Source organism: Ranitomeya imitator, chromosome 4 (genome assembly GCF_032444005.1).
Source record: "Ranitomeya imitator isolate aRanImi1 chromosome 4, aRanImi1.pri, whole genome shotgun sequence".
Taxonomy (NCBI): domain Eukaryota; kingdom Metazoa; phylum Chordata; class Amphibia; order Anura; family Dendrobatidae; genus Ranitomeya; species Ranitomeya imitator.
In genome coordinates, this window is record NC_091285.1 from 236228210 (window position 1) to 236252830 (window position 24621).

General features: G+C 45.5%; 1 protein-coding gene across 1 annotated transcript in view; it reads right to left on the reverse strand.

Annotated features, from left to right (window-relative positions):
* The window catches only part of PPM1H (protein phosphatase, Mg2+/Mn2+ dependent 1H), a 298038-nt gene that overhangs the window by 140181 nt on the left and 133236 nt on the right, over positions 1–24621 (reverse strand). Inside the window, exon 4 of the mRNA XM_069764438.1 lies at positions 5068–5180. Coding sequence (XP_069620539.1) covers positions 5068–5180 — 113 coding nt within the window. The remainder of the gene's footprint in view (positions 1–5067; positions 5181–24621) is intronic.

The following is a 24621-nucleotide window of genomic DNA, read 5'->3' on the forward strand; positions in this document are numbered from 1 at the left end:
CGTTGCGTTTGCAGAGCCCCTGATGTGGCTTAACAGTAGAAACCCCCCACAAGTGACCCCATTTTGGAAACTAGACCCCCAAAGGAACTTATCTAGATGTGTGGTGAGCACTTTGAACCCCCAAGTGCTTCATAGAAGTTTATAATGCAGAGCCGTGAAAATAATAAATACGTTTTCTTTCCTCAAAAATAATTATTTAGCCCAGAATTTTTTATTTTCCCAAGGGTTACAGAAGAAACTGGACCCCAAAAGTTGTTGTCCAGTTTCTCCTGAGTACGCTGATACCCCATATGTGGGGGTAAACCACTGTTTGGGCACATGCCGAGGCTCGGAAGTGAAGTAGTGACGTTTTGAAATGCAGACTTTGATGGAATGCTCTGTGGGCGTCACGTTGCGTTTGCAGAGCCCCTGATGTGGCTTACCAGTAGAAACCCCCCACAAATGACCGCATTTTGGAAACTAGACCCCAAAAGGAACTTATCTAGATGTGTGGTGAGCACTTTGAACCCCCAAGCGCTTCATAGAAGTTTATAATGCAGAGCCGTGAAAATAATACGTTTTCTTTCCTCAAAAATAATTATTTAGCCCAGAATTTTTTAATTTTCCCAAGGGTAACAGGAGAAATTTGACCCCAATATTTGTTGTCCAGTTTCTCCTGAGTATGGTGATACCCCATATGTGGGGGTAAACTACTGTTTGGGCACATGCCGGGGCTTGGAATTGAAGTAGTGACGTTTTGAAATGCAGACTTTGATGGAATGCTCTGCGGGCGTCACGTTGCGTTTGCAGAGCCCCTGATGTGCCTAAACAGTAGAAACCCCCCACAAGTGACCCCATTTTGGAAACTAGACCCCGAAAGGAACTTATCTAGATGTGTGGTGAGCACTTTGAACCCCCAAGTGCTTCATAGACGTTTATAATGCAGAGCCGTGAAAATAATAAATACGTTTTCTTTCCTCAAAAATAATTATTTAGCCCAGAATTTTTTATTTTCCCAAGGGTTACAGGAGAAATTGGACCCCAAAAGTTGTTGTCCAGTTTCTCCTGAGTACGCTGATACCCCATGAGTGGGGGTAAACCACTGTTTGGGCACACGTCGGGGCTCAGAAGGGAAGTAGTGACTTTTGAAATGCAGACTTTGATGGAATGGTCTGCGGGTGTCACGTTGCGTTTGCAGAGCCCCTGGTGTGCCTAAACAGTAGAAACCCCCACAAGTGACCCCATTTTAGAAATTAGACCCCCCAAGGAACTTATCTAGATATGTGGTGAGCACTTTGAACCCCCAAGTGCTTCACAGACGTTTACAACGCAGAGCCGTGAAAATAAAAAATCATTTTTCTTTCCTCAAAAATTATGTTTTAGCAAGCATTTTTTTTGATTCACAAGGGTAACAGGAGAAATTGGACCCCAGTAATTGTTGCGCAGTTTGTCCTGAGTATGCTGGTACCCCATATGTGGGGGCAAACCACTGTTTGGGCACACGTCAGGGCTCGGAAGTGAGGGAGCACCATTTGACTTTTTGAATACGAGATTGGCTGGAATCAATGGTGGCGCCATGTTGCGTTTGGAGACCCCTGATGTGCCTAAACAGTGGTAACCCCTCAATTCTACCTCCGACACTAACCCCAACACACCCCTAACCCTAATCCCAACTGTAGCCATAACCCTAAACACAACCCTAACCGCAACACACCCCTAACCACAACCCTAACCCCAACACACCCCTAACCATAACCACAACCCTAATTCCAACCCTAACCCTAAAGCTATGTGCCCACGTTGCGGATTCGTGTGAGATATTTTCGCACCATTTTTTAAAAATCCGCGGGTAAAAGGCACTGCGTTTTACCTGCGGATTTTCCGCGGATTTCCAGTGTTTTTTGTGCGGATTTCACCTGCGGATTCCTATTGAGGAACAGGTGTAAAACGCTGCGGAATCCGCACAAAGAATTGACATGCTGCGGAAAATACAACGCAGCGTTTCCGCGTGGTATTTTCTCCACCATGGGCACAGCGGATTTGGTTTCCATATGTTTACATGGTACTGTAAACCTGATGGAACTCTGCTGCGAATCCGCAGCCAAATCCGCACCGTGTGCACATAGCCTAATTCTAAAGGTATGTGCACACGCTACGGAAAACGCTGCGGATCCGCAGCAGTTTCCCATGAGTTTACAGTTCAATGTAAACCTACGGGAAACAAAAATCGCTGTGCCCATGCTGCGGAAAAACTGCACGGAAACGCAGCGGTTTACATTCCGCAGCATGTCACTTCTTTGTGCGGATTCCGCAGCGGTTTTACAACTGCTCAAATAGAAAATCGCAGTTGTAAAACCGCAGTGAAATGCGCAGAAAAACCGCGGTAAATCCGCCATAAATCCGCAGCGGTTTAGCACTGCGGATTTATCAAATCCGCAGCGGAAAAATCCGCAGAGGACCAGAATACGTGTGCACATACCGAAACCCTAACCCTAGCCCTAACCCTAACCCTACCCCTACCCCTAGCCCTAACCCTACCCCTAACCCTACCCCTAACCCTAACCCTATTCTAACATTAGTGGAAAAAAAAAAAATTTCTTTATTTTTTTATTGTCCCTACCTATGGGGGTGACAAAGGGGGGGGGTCATTTATTATTTTTTTTATTTTGATCACTGAGATAGATTATATCTCAGTGATCAAAATGCACTTTGGAACGAATCTGCCGGCCGGCAGATTTGGCGGGCGCACTGCGCATGCGCCCGCCATTTTGGAAGATGGCGGCGCCCAGGGAGAAGACGGACGGGACCCCGGCTGGATCGGTAAGTATGATGGGGTGGGGGGGGACCACGGGGGGGGGGGGATCGGAGCACGGGGGGGGGAATCAGAGTGCGGGAGGGGTGGAACGGAGCACGGGGGGCGTGGAACGGAGCACGGGGGGGCTGGAATGGAGCACGGGGGGGGTGGAACGGAGCACCGGGGGGGGTGGATCGGAGTGCAGGGGGGGTGATTGGAGCACGGGGGGGTGATTGGAGCACGGGGGGAGCGGACAAGAGCACGGGGGGGAGCGGAGCACTGGACGGAGGGGAGCCGGAGCAGTGTACCGGCCAGATCGGAGGGCTGGGGGGGCGATCGGAGGGGTGGGGTGGGGGCACACTAGTATTTCCAGCCATGGCCGATGATATTGCAGCATCGGCCATGGCTGGATTGTAATATTTCACCCGTTATAATGGGTGAAATATTACAAATCGCTCTGATTGGCTGTTGAAAGTGAAACTGCCAATCAGAGCGATCGTAGCCACGAGGGGGTGAAGCCACCCCCCCTGGGCTAAACTACCACTCCCCCTGTCCCTGCAGATCGGGTGAAATGGGAGTTAACCCTTTCACCCGATCTGCAGGGACGCGATCTTTCCATGACGCCGCATAGGCGTCATGGGTCGGAATGGCACCGACTTTCATGACGCCTACGTGGCGTCAAAGGTCGGGAAGGGGTTAAACTTGCTTTTTATTTATTTTTTTCATTTTTTTTTAAACCTTAGGAGACTTGAAGCTGCGATAGTCTGATTGCTTGTGCTATACATAGCAGGCCATCAGCACTGCTAAATATAGCAGAAATCATCATCATCATCATCATCTATGGAGGATCACAATGGCAGGCATGGGGATCTTCAGCAGATCTCCAGCTGTCATGACAAGCTACGGATGTTAAAGGCACATGATGACTGATTAAATCAGTCATCATGTGAGAGAGGGTGTGGGGGAAGATATGCTCTCAGGGTGTAAGCCCACCGCAAAGGCAGGGACTGTCCTTTGACGTAAACCTACATCAAAGGTCATGAATGGGGTTAAAGTAGCTGTGTTAAATATTAATAAAAACATACTAGATTTGACATCAGTGCACTTCTTCATTCTCAGGGACAGATGAGTTATCCATTTTCCACTGTATAACTACCAGTCTCAGTTTGCTGGGGAGGTCATTGTCCACATGCTGAGATTATGTAAATTATTTATTACTAAACATAATTTAATTGTCACGCCGTTAACGGCGATAAAGGGGCAGGACGGCATACTGGGACCCACACCTGTCCCTGCCACTATAATGGGGCCCTGGCTCTCCCTTATCTCAGGGGCACCTATAATGGTTAGGAGGCCTGAGCCGCCAGTGTATCCATGTCTCCTGTGCAGGCCCTATCAGTGGTCCCCTCTCCCCCCAAAGGGAGGTGGACTGCACCAGTGTATAAGTACGATAATTAACCAAGGTAACTAAAATCTCAAACTCACCAAATGCTCACACAACCACAGAGGAAACACAGAGGAGGGAAGAGAAGGAAAAAACTAGGAAGGAAAACAGGTTTAACATGCAACCAAAACAGCAGACACCAATATCTGTAAATAAACGTCCAAGCTCCTAATACCACGCTCCTTCTCACTCCAAGCCAGGCAGCAGAACTGATCACTGACAACAGCTGTAGTCAAAGCTGAGTCTACATAGGAGCGGAGATTACAAAAACCAAACCAGCTGAGAGACCAAGCTCTCAGTAACTTCAGTAACAAGGTTTAACTCCTGTCCTGCTGGCACAAGCCAGCCAGGTCAGAATTCAGGAGAAGAGCTTCTGTTCATCCTGTGTGAACGAGGCCCAGAGCGCTGCGGTTCTCTGGAACCTCTCTGTCGCGGTAGCCCCGTGACATTAATACTTTTAATTAGCAATTACAAGACACTGTGATACAGTTCCTTTGTAGCACCAATAATGCTGTTGTTCTCGTCCATATTGGCCCAATAGCATCCAAATTTTCACATTTATTGGTCCTACATATAGGGTGGTGACTAATGAAATCAGTTGGCTTCAGTAGTAATTCTTGGACGGTTAAAAGGAAAAACAAAAGACTCAGAAACCCTTCAGATCCACACAATGGATAACAAGTCCACCTACGACAAAGCGCTCTAACAGGCTACAGCTGCTAATGAGAAGCTAGCTACCGTAGCTGCTGCGAGAAACAAAAATAATGCTCAATTTTGCAATAATTGTCAAACTGGCAGACTGACAAAATGGTGGGTGCGTAATGGGAGTAGCTGAAGAAATGTGAAATACCTGCTGTCACCAGCGTTGGCGACATACATTTTCCCCAGTAGGTATACAACAATAAGTGCCGTGCAGCCGCCAGATATGCTGTAGGCGCTCCTTTCTCGCTCAATTTGCAGATCCTAAGGGAAAAAGTTAAAATAATAAGAAAGTAATCTCTAGAATACAGTTTTCTAAAACAAAGCACAATTTTTTAAAGGGTTTTTCCATTAAAAAATATTGACTGGTTATGACAAAGGAGGGGTATGATTCTGGAGATCCACAATCTAAAAAATGGGGGTGCGCATCACTATTACAAGTGTCCACCTAGTGATGGTCGATGGGAAGCGTAAAGCGTCTGCTCATCAGCTGCAGCCTTCCCATCCTTACTGGAAGAAGTCGGCTTGAACAGACAATGAAGGCTGCAGCTGATCAGGATGCCAGGACATCGGAGAGTGACGCGGCCATGGAGTGTGGATGAGTGGTACTCGTCTGGAGAGAAGTAGAAGAAGTGGTATGAACTTTAAATGTTTGGACCAATTTTAGAAGCTATCCCTAATCAGTAAGATAGGACATTGTTTATTGATTATTGACCCTCACATTCCCTAGAACAGGGCCGTGCAGAGCTGTGTGAATACAATGGAGGTCATGTATGGCCACCTCAACCCACTCATTGTCTTAGGGTATGTTCACACGTTCCTGATTTCCATCCTTTTTTTTCAGGACTGTTTTTTTAAAAAACTGCAGCTCTTGGCAGAAAACGCAGGTCCTTTTTTTGGTCCTTTTTTTGTCCTTTTTTGATGCGTTTTTTGATGCGTTTTTTGATCCTTTTTTTGATCCTTTTTTTTATGCAGTTTTCTATGCAGAGTCTGTGTGTTTTCTAGGAAGTTTTTTAGGGTTAAAATGGCTGAAAATACCCTAACCCTACCCCTAACCTAACCTTAGTGGAAAAAAAAAAATTCTTAATTTTTTTTTATTGTCCCTACCTATGGGGGTGACAAGGGGGGGGGGGGTGCCATTTACTATTTTTTTTTATTTTGATCACTGAGATATAATCTATCTCAGTGATCAAAATGCACTTTGGAGCGAATCTGCCGGCCGATTCGGCGGGCGCACTACGCATGCGCCCGCCATTTTGCAAGATGGCGGCGCCCAGGGAGAAGACGGCCGGACGGACACCGGGTAAGTATAAGGGGGGGAGATTAGGGCACGGGGGGGGCATCGGAGCACTGGGGGGGGGCATCGGAGCACGGGGCAGTGGGATTGGAGCACGGGGGGGCGGGATCGGAGCACGGGGGGGGGGGGGGCAGCCACACTCCGCCCACGCACTTCCGCCCGCTTCCCCGCACTTCCTGCTGCAGCGGTTCTGCACCACAAACCGCAGTAAAACCCGCAGATATTTTTTTCATCTGCGGGTTTTACTGCGGGTTTGACCTCACAATGGAGGTCAATGGGTGCAGAACCGCTGCGGCTCCGAAAAAAGAAGTGACATGGTACTTCTTTTTTCCCGCAGCTATTCAGCGCGGCTTTTTTTTTATTTTCCGCATTGTGGGCACAGCAGTTCCTGTTTTCCATAGGGTGCAATGTAATGTACCCTGCATGGAAAACAGCTGCGGACCCGCAGCGGGAAAATCGTGGCAATTCCGCATGAAAAAAAGGATCGTGTGAACATGGCCTTAGGGACTGGCAGAGAAAGCTACCTACACCTCTATGGACCTAGGGTGGGTAAGGAGAGTGCAGTTATAGGTCACAGCAGCAGTATGAGGTATAGGCAACGATCATACAAAATAAACAGAGACATAATACAAGTCATAACCAATAGGCCACATTCATGGTCCAAATACTGACCATGATACAAGTACCGTCCATAGATCAAATGACCGGAATGCGCCAATCTCAAATACATATACCAGGCTGTTGGGCGAGTGACGGTCAGGAGATCCATGGTCAGGCTGTGCATTGTCGTCAGTGCTCCGGTCATGAAACATGCTGCGTTTGCCTGCCATACATGATTGTACAGGGTTTTGCATTCCTTTTATTGTGGAAGGAGGAATAATTGTGTTTGGCTTTTTTTTTTTTTTTTCAAAATACAAAAGAAAATTCCCTCAAGTCCAGACATTTAACAGCGACTGTCAGAAAGCGTTCACGTTGCAAACAATTTATTTTTATTTATTTTTTTAAACACATCTGTTTTGGTAGTCAATTTTTTTTATACAGGTCCTTCTCAAAAAATTAGCATATAGTGTTAAATTTCATTATTTACCATAATGTAATGATTACAATTAAACTTTCATATATTATAGATTCATTATCCACCAACTGAAATTTGTCAGGTCTTTTATTGTTTTAATACTGATGATTTTGGCATACAACTCCTGATAACCCAAAAAACCTGTCTCAATAAATTAGCATATTTCACCCATCCAATCAAATAAAAGTGTTTTTTAATAACAAACAAAAAAACCATCAAATAATAATGTTCAGTTATGCACTCAATACTTGGTCGGGAATCCTTTGGCAGAAATGACTGCTTCAATGCGGCGTGGCATGGAGGCAATCAGCCTGTGACACTGCTGAGATGTTATGGAGGCCCAGGATGCTTCAATAGCGGCCTTAAGCTCATCCAGAGTGTTGGGTCTTGCGTCTCTCAACTTTCTCTTCACAATATCCCACAGATTCTCTATGGGGTTCAGGTCAGGAGAGTTGGCAGGCCAATTGAGCACAGTAATACCATGGTCAGTAAACCATTTACCAGTGGTTTTGGCACTGTGAGCAGGTGCCAGGTCGTGCTGAAAAATGAAATCTTCATCTCCATAAAGCATTTCAGCCGATGGAAGCATGAAGTGCTCCAAAATCTCCTGATAGCTAGCTGCATTGACCCTGCCCTTGATGAAACACAGTGGACCAACACCAGCAGCTGACATGGCACCCCACACCATCACTGACTGTGGGTACTTGACACTGGACTTCAGGCATTTTGGCATTTCCTTCTCCCCAGTCTTCCTCCAGACTCTGGCACCTTGATTTCCGAATGACATGCAAAATTTGCTTTTATCAGAAAAAAGTACTTGGGACCACTTAGCAACAGTCCAGTGCTGCTTCTCTGTAGCTCAAAAGTGGCTTTACCTGGGGAATGCGGCACCTGTAGCCCATTTCCTGCACACGCCTGTGCACGGTGGCTCTGGATGTTTCCACACCAGACTCAGTCCACTGCTTCCTCAGGTTCCCCACGGTCTGGAATCGGTCCTTCTCCACAATCTTCCTCAGGGTCCGGTCTCCTCTTCTCGTTGTACAGCGTTTTCTGCCACATTGTTTCCTTCCAACAGACTTACCATTGAGGTGCCTTGATACAGCACTCTGGGAACAGCCTATTTGTTGAGAAATTTCTTTCTGGGTCTTACCCTCTTGCTTGAGGGTGTCAATGATGGCCTTCTTGACATCTGTCAGGTCGCTAGTGTTACCCATGATGGGGGTTTTGAGTAATGAACCAGGCAGGGAGTTTATAAAAGCCTCAGGTATCTTTTGTATGTGTTTAGAGTTAATTAGTTGATTCAGAAGATTAGGGTAATAGGTCGTTTAGAGAACCTTTTCTTGATATGCTAATTTATTGAGACAGGTTTTTTGGGTTATCAGGAGTTGTATGCCAAAATCATCAGTATTAAAACAATAAAAGACCTGACAAATTTCCGTTGGTGGATAATGAATCTATAATATATGAAAGTTTAATTGTAATCATTACATTATGGTAAATAATGAAATTTAACACTATATGCTAATTTTTTGAGAAGGACCTGTATTTGCAGATGCCAGCACCCTGTTGCAGGTTCTGGCTTCTTTTGACATGCATTTATTGCTACAGACTTTTTGGGTGCAATAACTGAGGTTGAAAAGCTTGATGAATAGTGATGAGTGAATATACTCGTTACTCAAGATTTCTCGAGCACGCTCGGGGGTCCTCCGAGTATTTTTTAGTGCTCGGAGATTTATTTTTTCTTACCGCAGCTGAATGATTTACATCTGTTAGCCAGCATAAGCACATTTGGGGGTTGCCTAGCAAGGAGAAAGAAGAAAACTAAATCTCCGAGAATTAAAAAATACTCGGCGGACACCCGAGCGTGCTGGGGAAATCTCGAGTAACGAGTATATTCGCTCATCACTATTGATGAAATTTAAATGATAGTGTTAGACACAATCTATGGCAAAATAAAAAAAAATGTACTAGCAATGGAAGGGATATATAAGAAAAACAGAAAACTATGCCACAGCAAAGACTGTGGGAGTCACCAGCAGCTGCAAAATGACCACCACCACTACTGGCACCAGCCATCCATGCAGTAGCACTACCTAACACAGGACACCATTGGCCTCCTTTGCCTCTGGCTAGTGTATTAGGGGAGGAAGCAGTAAGCGTGATGGAAAGTATGGCACATCACTCACTGCAGGATGTGGTTACCTCTGACTGCGACACCATCAGGGTAATTCAAAGAAGAGTCTGCCTGATCACAAATTACTAAAAGGGATCGTTTTTTACATTTAGAAAAAACAGAAGTCTGTGATATCTGTAAGTGTTAGTTACTCCCGGCTTAGCATCCGCTTCTATAGTAAGGTCACTTTGAACTTACTAAGGCTGCATTTCTGTTAAGAAGCTTCAAAAGGGGGTTGGATACAGTCCTAGGAGACCTCAGAGAATTTGAAAGGGGTTGTCCACTACTAGGACAACCCCTTCTTGATCAAAATATTTGACCCCCCATAAAATAATAAAGTTTATACTTCCCTCCTGTGTGGGCGCCGTTCCCGCGGTATTGGCAGTCGCTCTCCCCGGGGACTCTCATGCGGTTTTGTGACGCCGGCGCCCAATCAGTGCTTTCGTCACTGTCCCCGGTTTCAGACTAAATCGATCTTGAAGGGGAAGTTTGGGCTGCCGCTGATCCCGACGGGTATGACAAGTGGCCAAGAGAGGGGTATGACAAGAAGTTGTCCAAGTAGCGGACAACTTCTTTAAAGTCTTTTCAGGGCAATTGGAGGCTGTGCAGTACCGTTTTTGGGAAAAATTTATCAAACCTGAAAGATTTACAGTAAATTTCAAAAGATTCAATCATCTCTACTCACTTCCGTTTCACGGTCCCTTCCTAAATTAACTAGATTACTGCTTTTTTATAGACATTTTTCCAGCCCTATCGGTCATATCACTTCTTAATTGAAGCATAAATCCTGGATCGGAAAACACCTGTCTTCAGATTGTGTCTGGTGTTGCACCTTAGTCCCATTCACTTCAATGTGGCTGAATGCAATACCATGAGCAACCGGTGAACAGAGGGGGTGCCGTTTCAGGGGAAAAAAAAAAAAAAGCAGCTACGTTTTTCTAATCTGGAACAACCCCTTTAACATTTCTGCACTCTGATTAGTGATATGAGACAATTTGGGAAGCAGAGACACATAGAACCAAAACTAAACTAATGGAATAATTTGGGGGAGAAACAAAACAATTTACAGGAAAAGGCACCAAGAGCTGCAGCTTTTATTTCTTAAACTTCAGGAGACACACTAGAAATGAGCTACGGTAATTGTTCTAGTATGTAAATTGCTCTAGAGTCCAATTGTATAGTAGCTCAACCACCACAATAATGACAAGATGTTCTGTCTAGCTGCTAGGAAAGTAAAATGTGCATACACAGCCAGCTCACAGGCGCCACCTAGTGTCAGTAAAGAACAAATTAATAGTAAGTAACTTATTACGCAATACTTTTTAAATAATGGAAGTGCAATCTACCTTTCATAAACTTAAAAAATATATCATACTAGATGGTAGCCCGATTCTAACGCATCGGGTATTCTAGAATATGTATGTAGTTTATTTATAAAGTTTTCAGAATAATGCAATTTATACACAGGATTCGGCCGGCCGCGACCAATTAGCGAAGCGTGGTTCAAATTCTGCTCCAATTCACAGCCGGACTGTGTCTGTCGCTGACTGTTCGCGGCCGGGCGCCACGTAGTATATAGCACAGACACGTAGTATATTGCCCAGTCACATAGTACCGTATATACTCGAGTATAAGCCGACCCGAGTATAAGCCGACCCCCCTAATTTTGCCACAAAAAACTGGGAAAACTTGTTGACTCGAGTATAAGCCTAGGGTGGAAAATGCAGCAGCTACCGGTGAATTTCAAAAATAAAAATAGATGCTCCATACCATTGATTATTGCCCCATAGATTATCCATATATAGCTGTGCCATATAGAATGCTCTGCACCGTTCATTATGGCCCCATAGATGCTCCACATAAATCTGTGCCATATATGCTTTGCACCGTTCAGTTTGGCCCCATAGATGCTCATTATAAAGCTGCGCCATATAGAATGCTCTGCACCGTTCATTATTGCCCCATAGATGCTTCACATAAAGCTGCCCCATATATAATGCTCTGCACCGTTCAGTTTGGCCCTATAGATGCTCCACATAAATCTGTGCCATATATAACGCTGCTGCAATAAAAAAAAAAAAAAACAAAACACATACTCACCTCTCTTGCTTGCAGCTCCCCAGCGTCCGGTCCCGGCGTCTCTCCGCACTGACTGATCAGGCAGAGGGCGCCGCGCACACTATATGCGTCATCGCGCCCTCTGACCTGCACAGTCAGAGCGGAGAGACGCCGGGAAGATGGAGCGACGCCCGGCGTGTGGAACGTGGACAGGTGAATATGACATACTTACCTGCTCCCGGCGCGGTCCCTGGCTCCTTCTCCTGGACAGCTGGTCTCCGGGTGCCGCAGCCTCTTCCTCTATCAGCGGTCACCATTACCGCTGATTAGAGAAATGAATATGCGGCTCCACCCCTATGGGAGTGGAGTCCATATTCATAAGTTTAATGAGCGGTCCCACGTGACCGCTGTACAGGGGAAGAGCTGCGGCACCCGGAGACCGTGGGACGGGCAGGGGGAGAGTCAGGATCGCCGGGACTAGGTAAGTATGCCTCAGACCTCTTCCCCCCCCTCCCCCGCCGACCCTGCCACAGACCATGACTCGAGTATAAGCCGAGAGGGGCACTTTCAGCCCAAACATTTGGGCTGAAAATTTTGGCTTATACTCGAGTATATACGGTATATTGCCCAGCCAGGTAGTATATTGCTCAGCCTCGTAGTATATAGCACAGCCACGTAGTAACATAGTAATTAAGGTGAAGGAAGACTTTAAGTCCATCTAGTTCAACCCACAGCCTAACCTAACATGCCCTAACATGTTGATCCAGAGGAAGGCAAAAAAAACCCATGTGGAAAATAGTAAGCTCCTCTTTGGGGAAAAAAATTCCTTCCCAACTCCACATACGGCAATCAGACTAGTTCCCTGGATCAACGCCCTATCACGGAATCTAGTATATATACCCTGTAACATTATACTTTTCAAGAAAGGCATCCAGTCCCCTCTTAAATTTAAGTAATGAATCACTCATTACAACATCATACGGCAGAGAGTTCCATAGTCTCACTGCTCTTACAGTAAAGAATCCGCGTCTGTTGTTATGCTTAAACCTTCTTTCCTCCAGACATAGAGGATGCCCCCATGTCCCTGTCTCAGGTCTATGATTAAAAAGATCATCAGAAAGGTCTTTGTACTGTCCCCTCATATATTTATACATTAAAATAAGATCATCCCTTAGTCTTCGTTTTTCCAAATTAAATAGCCCCAAGTGTAATAACCTATCTTGGTATTTCAGACCCCCAGTCCTCTAATAACCTTGGTCGCTCTTCTCTGCACCCGCTCTAGTTCAGCTATGTCTTTCTTATACACCGGAGACCAGAACTGTGCACAGTATTCTAAGTGTGGTCGAACTAGTGACTTGTATAGAGGTAAAATTATGTTCTCCTCATGAGCATCTATGCCTCTTTTAATGCATCCCATTATTTTATTTGCCTTTGTAGCAGCTGCCTGACACTGGCCACTAAATGTGAGTTTCTCATCCACCCATACACCCAGGTCTTTTTCATTGACGGTTTTGCCCAGAGTTTTAGTATTGAGCACATAATTATACATCTTATTACTTCTACCCAAGTGCATGACCTTACATTTATCCACATTAAAGCTCATTTGCCATTTATCAGCCCAAGCTTCCAGTTTACATAAATCATCCTGTAATATAAAATTGTCCTCCCCTGTATTGATTACCCTGCAGAGTTTAGTGTCATCTGCAAATATTGAAATTCTGCTCTGAATGCCCCCTAAAAGGTCATTAATAAATATGTTAAAAAGAAGAGGGCCCAATACTGACCCCTGTGGTACCCCACCCTTTGTTTCCTATCACTGACCCAGCTCTCAACCCACTTACACATATTTTCCCCTATCCCCATTATTCTCATTTTATGTATCAACCTTTTGTGTGGCACCGTATCAAAAGCTTTTGAAAAATCTATATACACTACATCCACTGGGTTCCCTTGGTCCAGTCCAGAACTTACCTCTTCATAGAAACTGATCAAATTAGTCTGACATGAACGGTCCTTAGTAAACCCGTGCTGATACTGGGTCATGAGGTTATTCCTCTTCAGATACTCCATTATATCATCCCTTAGAATGCCCTCCAGGATTTTACCCACAGTAGAGGTTAAGCTTACTGGCCTATAATTTACGAGTTCAGTTTTTGTCCCCTTTTTGAATATTGGCACCACATTTGCTATACGCCAGTCCTGTGGTACAGACCCTGTTATTATGGAGTCTGTAAAGATTAAAAATAATGGTCTATCAGTGACTGTACTTAACTCCTGCAGTACTTGGGGGTGTATCCCCTCCGGGCCCGGAGATTTGTCAATTTTAGTGATTTTTAGACGCCGCCGCACTTCCTGCTGGGTTAAGCAGGTGACACTTAAATGGGGAATTTCTATCACTAGTCATTTTGTCTGCCATGGGATTTTCTTGTGTAAATACTGATGAAAAAAAGTCATTTAGCATATTGGCTTTTTCCTCATCCTCATCCACCATTTCACCCAGACTATTTTTAAGGGGGCCAACACTATCATTTTTTAGTTTCTTACTATTTATGTAGTTAAAGAATATTTTAGGATTATTTTTACTCTCTCTGGCAATGAGTCTCTCTGTCTCAATCTTCGCTGCCTTGATTTGCTTTTTACAGAATTTATTTAAATTTTCTGTATTTATTTAATGCCTCATCACTACCTACTTCCTTTAATTCTCTAAATGCTTTCTTTTTGTCACTTATTGGGCCCCTTACAGCTCTATTTAGCCATATTGGTTTCCTCATATTCCTAGTATGTTTATTCCCATACGGTATACAGTGGGGCAAAAAAGTATTTAGTCAGTCAGCAATAGTGCAAGTTCCACCACTTAAAAAGATGAGAGGCGTCTGTAATTTACATCATAGGTAGACCTCAACTATGGGAGACAAACTGAGAAAAAAAAATCCAGAAAATCACATTGTCTGTTTTTTTAACATTTTATTTGCATATTATGGTGGAAAATAAGTATTTGGTCAGAAACAAACAATCAAGATTTCTGGCTCTCACAGACCTGTAACTTCTTCTTTAAGAGTCTCCTCTTTCCTCCACTCATTACCTGTAGTAATGGCACCTGTTTAAACTTGTTATCAGTATAAAAAGACACCTGTGCACACCCTCAAACAGTCTGACTCCAAACTCCACTATGGTGAAGACCAAAGAGCTGTCAAAGGACACCAGAAACAAAATTGTAGCCCTGCACCAGGCTGGGAAGACTGAATCTGCAATAGCCAACCAGCTTGGAGTGAAGAAATCAACAGTGGGAGCAATAATTAGAAAATGGAAGACATACAAGACCACTGATAATCTCCCTCGATCTGGGGCTCCACGCAAAATCCCACCCCGTGGGGTCAGAATGATCACAAGAACGGTGAGCAAAAATCCCAGAACCACGCGGGGGGACCTAGTGAATGAACTGCAGAGAGCTGGGACCAATGTAAGAAGGCCTACCATAAGTAACACACTATGCCACCATGGACTCAGATCCTGCAGTGCCAGACGTGTCCCACTGCTTAAGCCAGTACATGTCCAGGCCCATCTGAAGTTTGCTAGAGAGCATTTGGATGATCCAGAGGAGTTTTGGGTAAATGTCCTATGGTCTGATGAAACCAAACTGGAACTGTTTGGTAGAAACACAACTTGTCGTGTTTGGAGTAAAAAGAATACTGAGTTGCATCCATCAAACACCATACCTACTGTAAAGCATGGTGGTGGAAACATCATGCTTTGGGGCTGTTTCTCTGCAAAGGGGCCAGGACGACTGATCCGGGTACATGAAAGAATGAATGGAGCCATGTATCGTGAGATTTTGAGTGCAAACCTCATTCCATCAGCAAGGGCATTGAAGATGAAACGTGGCTGGGTCTTTCAACATGACAATGATCCAAAGCACACCGCCAGGGCAACGAAGGAGTGGCTTCGTAAGAAGCATTTCAAGGTCCTGGAGTGGCCTAGCCAGTCTCCAGATCTCAACCCTATAGAAAACCTTTGGAGGGAGTTGAAAGTCCGTGTTGCCAAGCGAAAAGCCAAAAACATCACTGCTCTAGAGGAGATCTGCATGGAGGAATGGGCCAACATACCAACAACAGTGTGTGGCAACCTTGTGAAGACTTACAGAAAACGTTTGACCTCTGTCATTGCCAACAAAGGATATATTACAAAGTATTGAGATGAAATTTTTTTTCTGACTAAATACTTATTTTCCACCATAATATGCAAATAAAATGTTAAAAAAACAGACAATGTGATTTTCTGGATTTTTTTTTCTCCCATAGTTGAGGTCTACCTATGATGTAAATTACAGACGCCTCTCATCTTTTTAAGTGGTGGAACTTGCACTATTGCTGACTGACTAAATACTTTTTTGCCCCACTGTATACTGTGCACAGGTCCCATCCAGGATGCTAATAAACGTCTCCCATTTTCTTTGTGTATTTTTATGTCTCAGGATATCGTCCCAGTTAATTGCACCAAGATCATCTCTCATCCGTTGGAAATTTGCCCTCCTGAAGTTTAGTGTCCTTGTAACCCCTCTACTACACATCTTATTAAAGGATACATGAAAACTTATTATTTTGTGATCACTATTCCCCAAGTGACCCCCAACCCTTATATTTGATATGCGGTCTGGCCTGTTGGTTAATATTAGGTCTAGCAGTGCCCCCCCTTCTTGTTGGGTCCTGAACTAGTTGTGAAAGGTAATTGTCTCTCATAGTTGTCAAAAACCGATTACCTTTGCTGGAACTGCAGGTTTCTGTTCCCCAATCTATTTCAGGGTAGTTGAAGTCCCCCATAATAATGACTTCTCCGTGAGTCGCAACTTCATCTATTTGCTTTACGAGGATATTCTCCATTGCTTCCATTACTTTTGGAGATTTATAACAAACCCCTATCAGTAATTTATTATTTTTCCCACTCCCCTTATCTCCACCCACAGGGATTCTACATTTTCATTGGTTTCACCTATATTATCACGCAGGATGGGTTTTAAGGACGATTTTACATATAGACACACCCCTCCCCCTCGCTTATCCGTTCGGTCATTTCTGAACAGACTATAACCCTGCAAGTTAACAGCTCAGTCATGGCACAGCCACGTAGTATATAGCACAGGCCACATAGTATACAGAACAGCCCACATAGTATATAGCACAGAGATGTAGTATATAGCACAGCCCACGCAGTATCTAACACAGCCCACGTAGTAAATAGCAATGTGGCACGTAGTATATAGCAATGTGGGCATCATATCCCTGTTAAAAAAAAAGAATTAAAATAAAAAATAGTTATATACTCACCTTCCGTTGGCCCCCGGATCCAGGCAACGCGTTTACCGATGCTCCTCGCGACGCTTCGGTCCCAAGAGTGCATTGCAATCTCGCGAGATGATGTTGTAGCGGTCTTGCGAGACCGCTACGTCATCATCTCATGAGACTGCAATGCATGGACCGGTCACCGGAGCGTCGCGAGGAGCGGGAAAGGCACCGGAAGGTGAGTATATAATATTTTTTCTTTTTATTATTATTATTATTTTAAACATTAGATCTTTTTTACCTTTGATGCTGCATAAGCAGCATCAATAGTAAAAAGTGGGTCACACAGGGTTAATAGCAGCATTAACGGAGTGTGTTACACCGCATAATGCGGTCCTTTAACGCTGCCTTAACCCTGTGTGAGCGCTGACTGGAGGGGAGTAAGGAGCGGCCATTTTGCCGCCGGACTGTGCCCGTCGCTGATTGGCCGTGGCCGTTTTGCCGCGACCAATCAGTGACTTGGGATTTCCGTGACAGAAAGAAAGAAGGACAGACAGAAAGACGGAAGTGACACTTAGACAATTATATAGTAGATACATTAGGGTGCCAAGGAAATGCATGGTAAAAATTAAGTAGCACGTTTTTCCATCTTCATTCCATGACGTCCTCTTCTGGTGTTCATGCCGCGGCTCCGGCGCAGGCGTACTTTGTCTGCCCTGTTGAGGGTAGAGCAAAGTACTGCAGTGCGCAGGCGCCGGAAAGGTCAGAGAGGCCCAGCGCCAGCACACTGCAGTACTTTGCACCTGCCCTCAACAGGGCAGACAAAGTACGCCGGAGCCGCGGTGTGAAGACCAGAAGAGGACGTAATGGAATGAAGATGGGAGGCCCCGGAGCGGACCTGAGACGCCCATTTGACCAGACCGCAGTGGGACCGCCCCTGGGTGAGTATAATCTAACCTCTTTTTCTCCTCTTTCAGGTTACATCGGGGGCTTATCTACAGCATTACAGAATGCTGTAGATAAGCCCCTGATGATGGTGAGCTTACCTCACCATCGATTTTGGGGGTGACAGGTTCCCTTTAATTGGTAGTTGGCTCTCAAGCCTGAACAGCTTGGAGTAGGATAACATGTATAAAAAGTATCATGTGATCAAAATACAACTTGCCTAATAATTCTGCACACAGTGTATACATTTGTGTTATAACCCACTTATAAGTGGCCAGAAAGTCCCTAAAAAAGCGACTGACTTTCGAGCAAGTGTCGCGCCCAGACCTCCAGGTGGCGAGATCCTAGTAGGTCGACTACGATCCTACAACCCACCACGGCCCCTCTGAAAGTGCGAGACCTCACTCTTTGCACTACCCCAGCACTGTCACATACCTTACTGAATAGTTACTGCATACTTTAGAAAGTGGGGCCCTGCCGGAAAGACATTAGGGGCACTCCTGACACCATCTCATACTTTGCAAAAATCAGAGGGTTCCTGCTCGTCTTACATAAAGGACAGCCCCAGGCTGGCGATAGGTGCTCTTCAGGGTGTCATCCAGATGTCCGGTTTTCATCTACCGTCATTTTCAAGGACAGAGCATGCACCCGATATACTCTACGGGGCAGGCCACATACCCGTGGTTTTCGTGGACCATGCAGAAATCATGGAGACATATCTGGTTTTTACTGGTATCATATATAAAAAGTAACGATACAAGTCTATGGGTCCGTGAAAATCACAGGCAGCACCCGGATGGCATCAGTCTCCAGTCCGTGTACTGCCCCTCATTAACACTGTAATGGATGGGAGAAGTTTTCTCATTTATTGATTTTACCTTATGTGAAAATCACTGATGAAACTGATGGTAAAAATGGACACTGACCAAACACTGAACAAAATCTAAGACACTGATGACACTTGTGTCCGAATGAGGTAATAAAAAGCTGGAAAAAACCCTTACAGCCCACCATAGTAGTAATGTGATAATGCCAGGGATGGAAAGAAGAGAGTGATGGGGGAACAAGGATATGATTGCACAGAAGCAACTGATTTGCTGTAGTTTGCTTTTCACACCAACCCCTCTCTCTAAAAAAAAAAAGAAGCCCAAACTAGTATGACTCATTAAAGGGTTAAATGTGCCAAGTCCTAGCTAAGCAGCTGAAAAGTCAGAACAACCAAAGACAGAGCAGTATGACCTTTGTACAAGACTGCCACCTGCTGTCTGCCAAGAAAATGACAGACAGAGCGCAAACACTCTCCATTGGGACATTTTACACAACAGTACGGTTCCATAAAACGTCTGGTCATTCCAGGGTGTATGATTAAAGGATTCAATTAAAATCACAATTCTAAATACAGACTGTGTTTAGTATGTGTGTGTTTCATTTCTCTGAGAAAATGGAGTGAATTCTAGATTTTTCTATCACCAGGATATGATCAGTCATTCTTTGTGCCGCTAGATGTTTTGGCACTTGCTTGTAGTGGTAGTGCAGGCATCGCAAAGCGACCTCGTTCACGTCTTTAGCAACATCACGTAGAGGTGCCACCGAGCAAACTTCAGAAAGATGTTGCCAGGGGCATAATGACCACGGTCGCGACCTCTGTGCGCCCATGAGGATGAGGGGCCCACCGATGTCAGTACAAAATTCAACTGGATGTGAGTCCTGAAGTGTATTGTGGCACACAGATCCGTGGGGTACGTGCACGGCAATAAATCCTGCCGACCAATCAGAGGCAGCAACTGACCGGCGTGCATGTAACATCATTCTCTTCCGTCGCTTGCATGCTGATGTAAGCTGCCGGCTTCAAAAGAGGACATCAAGTGGCAGGGGAGCGGAGGGAAGGGGGGGAGAAAGGCTTATTGGATTCCATGCATTAAACAACAGCGGCAGAACAAAGAACACATACCAGGATGGGGGGCCGAGGATAAAGGACATTTATACCAGGATGGGGGATAAATATACCAGGATGGGGGGGCGAGGATAAAGGACATTTATACCAGGATGGGGGATAAATATACCAGGAAGGGGGGCCGAGGATAAAGGACATTTATACCAGGATGGGGAATGTACATACCAGGATGGTGGGGGGGCCGAGGATAAAGGACATTTATACCAGGATGGGGAATGTACATACCAGGATGGTGGGGGGGCCGAGGATAAAGGACATTTATACCAGGATGGGGAATGTACATACCAGGATGGGGGGCCGAGGATAAAGGACATTTATACCAGGATGGGGAATGTACATACCAGGATGGTGGGGGGGCCGAGGATAAAGGACATTTATACCAGGATGGGGAATGTACATACCAGGATGGGGGGCCGAGGATAAAGGACATTTATACCAGGATGGGGAATGTACATACCAGGATGGGGGGGCCGAGGATAAAGGACATTTATACCAGGATGGGGAATGTACATACCAGGATGGTGGGGGGGCCGAGGATAAAGGACATTTATACCAGGATGGGGAATGTACATGCCAGGATGGTGGGGGGGCCGAGGATAAAGGACATTTATACCAGGATGGGGAATGTACATACCAGGATGGGGGGCCGAGGATAAAGGACATTTATACCAGGATGGGGAATGTACATACCAGGATGGGGGGGCCGAGGATAAAGGACATTTATACCAGGATGGGGAATGTACATACCAGGATGGTGGGGGGGCCGAGGATAAAGGACATTTATACCAGGATGGGGAATGTACATACCAGGATGGTGGGGGGGCCGAGGATAAAGGACATTTATACCAGGATGGGGGATGAATATACCTGGATAAGGGGGGGGGGCCGAGGATAAAGGACATTTATACCAGGATGGGGGATGTACATACCAGGATGGTGGGGGGGCCGAGGATAAAGGACATTTATACCAGGATGGGGAATGTACATACCAGGATGGTGGGGGGGCCGAGGATAAAGGACATTTATACCAGGATGGGGAATGTACATACCAGGATGGGGGGCCGAGGATAAAGGACATTTATACCAGGATGGGGAATGTACATACCAGGATGGTGGGGGGGCCGAGGATAAAGGACATTTATACCAGGATGGGGGATAAATATACCAGGATGGGGGGCCGAGGATAAAGGACATTTATACCAGGATGGGGGATAAATATACCAGGATGGGGGGGGGGCCGAGGATAAAGGACATTTATACCAGGATGGGGAATGTACATACCAGGATGGGGGGGCCGAGGATAAAGGACATTTATACCAGGATGGGGAATGTACATACCAGGATGGTGGGGGGGCCGAGGATAAAGGACATTTATACCAGGATGGGGAATGTACATACCAGGATGGTGGGGGGGCCGAGGATAAAGGACATTTATACCAGGATGGGGGATGAATATACCTGGATAAGGGGGGGGGGCCGAGGATAAAGGACATTTATACCAGGATGGGGGATGTACATACCAGGATGGTGGGGGGGCCGAGGATAAAGGACATTTATACCAGGATGGGGAATGTACATACCAGGATGGTGGGGGGGCCGAGGATAAAGGACATTTATACCAGGATGGGGAATGTACATACCAGGATGGGGGGCCGAGGATAAAGGACATTTATACCAGGATGGGGAATGTACATACCAGGATGGTGGGGGGGCCGAGGATAAAGGACATTTATACCAGGATGGGGAATGTACATACCAGGATGGGGGGGCCGAGGATAAAGGACATTTATACCAGGATGGGGAATGTACATACCAGGATGGGGGGCTGAGGATAAAGGACATTTATACCAGGATGGGGAATGTACATACCAGTATGGGGGGGCCGAGGATAAAGGACATTTATACCAGGATGGGGAATGTACCTACCAGGATGGGGGGGCCGAGGATAAAGGACATTTATACCAGGATGGGGAATGTACCTACCAGGATGGGGGGGCCGAGGATAAAGGACATTTATACCAGGATGGGGGATAAATATACCAGGAAGGGGAATGTACATACCAGTATGGGGGGGCCGAGGATAAAGGACATTTATACCAGGATGGGGAATGTACATACCAGGATGGGGGGGGCCGAGGATAAAGGACATTTATACCAGGATGGGGGATGAATATACCAGGAAGGGAAATGTACCTACCAGTATGGGGGGCCCGAGGATAAAGGACATTTATACCGGGATGGGGAATGTACATACCAGTATGGGGGGGATGAGGATAAAGGACATTCATACCAGGATGGGGGATAAATATACCAGGATGGGGAATGTACATACCAGGATGGGGGGGGGGGGGGGGCCAAGGTTAAAGGACATTTATACCGGGATGGGGAATGTACATACCAGTATGGGGGGCCGAGGATAAAGGACATTTATACCGGGATGGGGAATGTACATACCAGTATGGGGGGGCCGAGGATAAAGGACATTTATACCGGGATGGGGAATGTACATACCAGTATGGGGGGCCGAGGATAAAGGACATTTATACCGGGATGGGGAATGTACATACCAGTATGGGGGGGCCGAGGATAAAGGACATTTATACCGGGATGGGGAATGTACATACCAGTATGGGGGGGGGGGGGGTGAGGATAAAGGACATTTATACCAGGATGGGGGATAAATATACCAGGATGGGGAATGTATATACCAGTATTGGGGGGCCGAGGATAAAGGACATTTATACCAGGATGGGGAATGTACATACCAGGATGGGGGGGGGGGCTGAGGATAAAGGACATTTATACCGGGATGGGGAATGTACATACCAGGATGGGGACCAGGACAAGAAACACATACCAGGATGGAGCCCAGGATAGGGGACATATATACCAGGATTAGGCCCAGGATAAGGGACATATGCCAGGATTAGGGACATAAATACCAAAATGGGGCCCAGGATAGGGGACATATATACCAGGATTAGGGACATAATCAAGGATGGGGGACATACATACCAGGATGGGGCTCAGCATAAGGGACATATACCAGGATGGGGGATAAATATACCAAAATTGGAAACGTATATAACAGCATGGGGCCCGGGATAAGGGACATATACCAGGATGGGGGGTAAATATACCAGGATGGGGAACATACATACCAGCATTGGGCCCAGGATAAGCAATATATATCAGAATGGGGGACATGCATATCAGGATTGGGCACAGCATAAGGGACATATATACCAGGATGGGGGGCATGCATACCAGAATTGGGCTCAAGATAAGGGCCACATATACCAGAATGGGGCCCAGGATATGGGACATATATCCCAAAATGGGGCTGAGGATAAGGGACATATATACCAAGATAAGGGAGACATACACCAGGATGGGATCCAGGATAAGGGACACATATACCAGAATGAGGCCCAGGATAAGGGACGTATATACCAGGATAGGGTCAAGGATAAGGAACATATACCAGGATGGGGCCCAGGATAAGGGACGTATATACCAGGATTGGGTCCAGGATAAGGGACATATATACCAGAATGGGGCCCAGGATAAGAGACACATACCAGGATGGGGACCAGAATAAGGGACATATATACCAGAATGGTGCCAAGGATAAGGGACGTATATACCAGTACTGGGACCAAGATAAGGGACATGTATACCAGGATAGGGCCAAGGATAAGTGACATACCAGGATGGGGATGGAGGGCATATATTATATATGTAATGTCGGGATGGGGCCACTGATCGAGGATAAAGTACAAAAGTTGCCATGTAGCCCTATTCCAAGTATGGCGCACTGGTCTATGGTTATATAGTACGTGACAAACATGATTATTTGTGTAAGGTATATAGCAGTATTCTCTTTGAAAAATATATGACGGGGTTACCAATGTGTACAGATTGTGTATCGTAACTGAAGCTTTTTTTTTTTTATGTATGTGACTTATAAGGAGCACATGGTGCCATCACTACTGTGTTTAGCAAATTAAGATACAATTGTAGAGGGGGAAAAAAAAAAAGAACAGAGAACTTTTATGTTGTGTGTTTTAGAGAGGGTGAATAACACGGAGGGCGTTACACACACTTAAAAGGTTTTCTTGCTATAGCAAAAAAAAAAAAAATACAACTTTTGATGCTGTTGCCTTGGTCCAGCTTCAGATGCCAAATGATAAGTCCGATGGGAAATCAGATGGTACTCTTGTTTTAAAATAGTGTACTACTACTGTCAGTGTGCAGGACATTATCTGATGAAGGCTCCGTTCCTAACAGCGGAAATGTGAAATGATCAACACTGTTATACATGTGCCACTAAAACTTCACTCTTCCAAATAATTTCTGTGAATCAAAGGCAGTTATTCTCTGAAATCAGTCTCATCGTTACAATGTACACCTATCACATGAAGGTATGATTTATAGGTATAGTATATGGATTAATCACTTCTTAATGACATGTATATGACTGCATTAATTAAAGGGAACCTGTCAGGACACCAAACACAACTTGCAGATAAAATGATAAATCTTCAGGTTAGTAGCGTTACAACACAGTACCGCAGCTGCACTAAAAGCGTGGCTACTGGAAGAAAATTATCTTTATTCTTAATGAGAGCCGCCGGCTTTCAGTCATAGAGGCACACCACAGCTATGCTCATCACTCAGTACACAGCGAGGGGCAGCTGTAAGCACGTCCTGGCACTGACAGCCGGCTCTGGGCATGCTTAAGGCGGCTCCTGACATTGCTGTGAGTGATGACTGTAGCTGCTCCCTGCACCGCCTCTATGACTGAAAGTCGGCGGCTTACAGGAGAAATAAAGTTCACTTTCTCCAGGTAGCTGTGTTTTCAAAACTAGGTTTTCCCTGAAACGCCGGAGCATATTCGAATAAATCTGTCTGCAATCGCACACCC